General features: G+C 37.6%; 1 protein-coding gene across 1 annotated transcript in view; it reads left to right on the top strand.

The window, feature by feature from the left end:
- Positions 1 to 1256, top strand: part of LOC104543533 (excitatory amino acid transporter 3-like) — a 5617-nt gene extending 4361 nt beyond the window's left edge. Inside the window, exon 4 of the mRNA XM_010188166.1 lies at positions 896 to 1256. Within this exon, the coding sequence (XP_010186468.1) occupies positions 896 to 1139 (244 nt within the window). The 3' untranslated portion in view covers positions 1140 to 1256. The remainder of the gene's footprint in view (positions 1 to 895) is intronic.
- Positions 1257 to 3410: the final 2154 nt, after the last annotated feature.

The raw sequence follows: 3410 nt of genomic DNA, 5'->3' as shown, positions 1-3410 counted from the left end.
CAGTTGTAGTAGAGGAATATGTATATGACGTGTGCCGATTCATTCACTGTTATTTTCATAGTCCCTTCTGTTTGTGAATATATCCACCTCAAATCTCTGCACAGACAGAGCAACTCATTCTGCCACAAAGCCCTTGCACTGCTGTGTAGCTGAAAAGAAAAACAGGGAAGCGTGACTTTCCATTGTCCCTACCTTACTTCCATCCCAGTTTTCAAACTTTGCTATATTGCATGGTTTTGTTGCTCCTCTGCCAAGTAGTGGCAGATTTTTAAGGCCTGCAAGTCATATTTCTGTTGGGAGAAAAATCAGCAGTACAGAAGGATCATATTCCTTTAAGTGACTTGTTTAATACAACTTTGTACTTCAACCCTTTAACAATGAGAAGCCTTTCCAATTTCCAGGGTTTGGGCCGGAATACTGAAGATACTGGGCTAGGCACTCCTCTGGCAGAGGAAATGACTGTTAGAAAGACAAAAGGCACAATGCAGACTTTTCTGCTGCACCCCACAATCTCTGCTCCTGACAAAAGCAGTCTCATTACTAAGAGAACCAGCTGTATAGCATACTTCAGGGCCTGAGAAGTGATCCCTTCAACTTTTGTAATGCTGTGAACAGCAGTGTGATTACTGCCCTAACAGACTAATGACATGACTTGCAGTTTTGCACACTCTGTACAAACTAATTTGTCATAAAAGTAAATCCAAGTTTCTTCAAATACATGTAAGGAAATTCAGTTTCTTGTTCTACAAAGGTTTTTTCTTTTAGTTGCAGAATTACCCTGAATCTCCACTGAGAAAAAAGCAGCTCTGCATTTGCTAGAGTACCTTATTTTACTAAAAAGGATTTTCTAAGTAACATACAGAATGATTTGTGTGACAACATTTTTATTCCTTAGGGATCGATTCAGAACAATGGTGAATGTCTTGGGAGATGCCTTTGGTGCGGCGATAGTGGAGAAGCTCTCTAAACAGGAGCTGGAGCAGATGGATGTCACCTCTGAAGTCAACATAGTCAATCCTTTTGCCATGGAAACAACAGTACTTGATAATGATGAAAAGACCAAGAAATCATATGTCAATGGAGGCTTTGCTGTAGATAAATCTGATGCCATATCCTTCACGCAGACATCTCAGTTCTAAAGCCAGTAGCTTTCAGGTAAAACAGGAGCATTAAAGGACATGGCCATATGCAATATCTCAAAAAGCTTAAAGGATAATTGAGAAGAATTACATCTCACATCGTACATTTGATTCACTACAGTTTCTGATTTTCCTTACCAGTTCAGCCCACTTCTCATCTCCTCTTCCAACAATTTGAACTCACCACTTCTAGTTCTGGCTGATAGGCTGAATAAAAAGGCAGTTGTCAAATATGTTTATTGTGGGGTTTTTTTAGAATGTACACTGTTGCTGAGGCTATGAAATGCCTCTTTGCAATCAGCATGTTCACAACTGGGTATCTTAGCTGGGACAGCCAAATGTGTTTTACTCAGGAGTAGCACAGCATTTCACGTCTTTCCTACATTACACAGCACCTGTATGAAATCCCTTTTAACATCCTTGCCTTCTAAACAGATTGCACTGTACTTCACACCTACTGTAACTTGATCACGTGCCAAAATACTCATTTCTGCAGCTAAGGGGATACCACTTGAGTGATTCAGGAAGGAACAGACCAGAAAGGCCTTGTAATAAGTATTTTACTGTGAACAGGGTTTCATTTTTCCTTAATTGTGAAATAATTGGGGATTGAAGAATTTCCAGTATTTATGTAGCTAGATTTCCCCATGCCTTTCATGTGAATGCCAGCTACTGGGATTGACCTTCAGATGTGAAATAGATTGCTGTAGATTTGCTTTTCTGGCATTTGAATAGTTTTTGTAAAGTGATAATTCACCAATTTAGGTCCGCTTTGATGGCCTCCTATTACATTTCCATTAGAAACAGAAATAAGTCCATTTACTGTTGATAACTGTTGACGCTAACCAAATATTAATCAGCCCAAAAGTAAGCAGAGATCATGAAGGTGAAAATAGACTATATAGCAACGCAAAGTGCAAATTCTAGACTTTTCTTCCTTGGAATAAAACCAGATATAATATCAAGAGATTAGGAGGCATACATTTTTGTAGAAAGAGGGCACTGTCACTAAGGTTTTTACACAGACTGGTTGGTTTTTTGGTCCTTTAGTTAGCCAGTTGAACAGGCAAGTCTGTAGCTGCAACACTACTACAGTGTCAACATGTCAGCTAAACTGTATCTTATGAAGCATTTCCGAACTCAGAAAGTCACGTGTTCAGGTGGCTTGCTACAGGATAAGAAGCACCAAGAACTTCACTAAAAAATCTCCATTTTCTAAAACATTTTACACAAGATTTCCGTGGTGCAAAAATCACTCTCTCAAGGGAGGAGTTGCTGTAACGGATTTTTTTGCCTTGCACATTAAAGTCATTAGCAATTTTATATGTAAAGTAAACTGAAATATACAGTTCTTTGTAAATAAGCTTGTGGTAAACCTAGAATTGCACTCATATGCTAACAAAAAATCCTTCAAGTTCCTGCAGTGTTATATAGTCAATTAAATCCTACACTTCCGTATTTAAATAGATAAGAAGCGTGCCAAAGAGAACTGATTCAGTAAAGATGAAACTATTTACTGTTGGTTTTGATAAATTGCACCTTAAATCAACAAGTCAATGAGACATAATACTGTATTTAAATTAAACATTGTAAACTATATGGAAGTGTTAATCTAAGTATTGGTATGTTTATACAAAATTTTAAAAAATGTACAGATTGAGTAAATCAATCTTTTAACTGTGCAGTAATAGTATGAGACAGCCTTTATTTGTACAGCTTTGCTTATGGGAGGAAAAACCCACTGGTTTCTACAACTAGCCTATAATCTATGCTTTGTTTTTTCTTTTTTAAGTCACCCCTTTACAATCACTCCATTATGTAGTCACTGTGTTATGATGTACTGTGAACAGTGTTCCTAATGTGTTCTAAATAAATACTTTGCCTCTTTACTCGTTTTAGCCTTCCCTCCTCTCTCACTGTAGAATATTGAGTTCCTTTACCTGTAGCAAGAAAGACAAAACTGGTTGAATTTAGGATTTATGTTATCTTCACTAGTGACTCAGCTGTAGCTTTGGCAAAGATTACTCTCCTCTTCCAATAAAATAAATGCTTAAGAGCGCAGTGCTGAGATTGCAAGAAAGCCCTCTAACTACAGACCATCTGGGTTGATAATATACTATTAAACACATGCTAAGCGGGGGGTTAGTTATTTATTCTTTATTTATATGGATCAGATTCTTCAACTAAGCAGGGTTTGATGATGCTGTTTTGCCATGTTTTCACCACCAAGAGACCAAACCATATACTGAAGATACTGTTAAGTGCAAGGAT

The sequence above is a fragment of the Mesitornis unicolor genome, unplaced genomic scaffold (assembly GCF_000695765.1).
Source record: "Mesitornis unicolor isolate BGI_N332 unplaced genomic scaffold, ASM69576v1 scaffold3627, whole genome shotgun sequence".
NCBI classification, from domain to species: domain Eukaryota; kingdom Metazoa; phylum Chordata; class Aves; order Mesitornithiformes; family Mesitornithidae; genus Mesitornis; species Mesitornis unicolor.
Note: the sequence above shows the minus strand (reverse complement) of the source record. Positions and strands in the feature narration are given on the sequence as shown.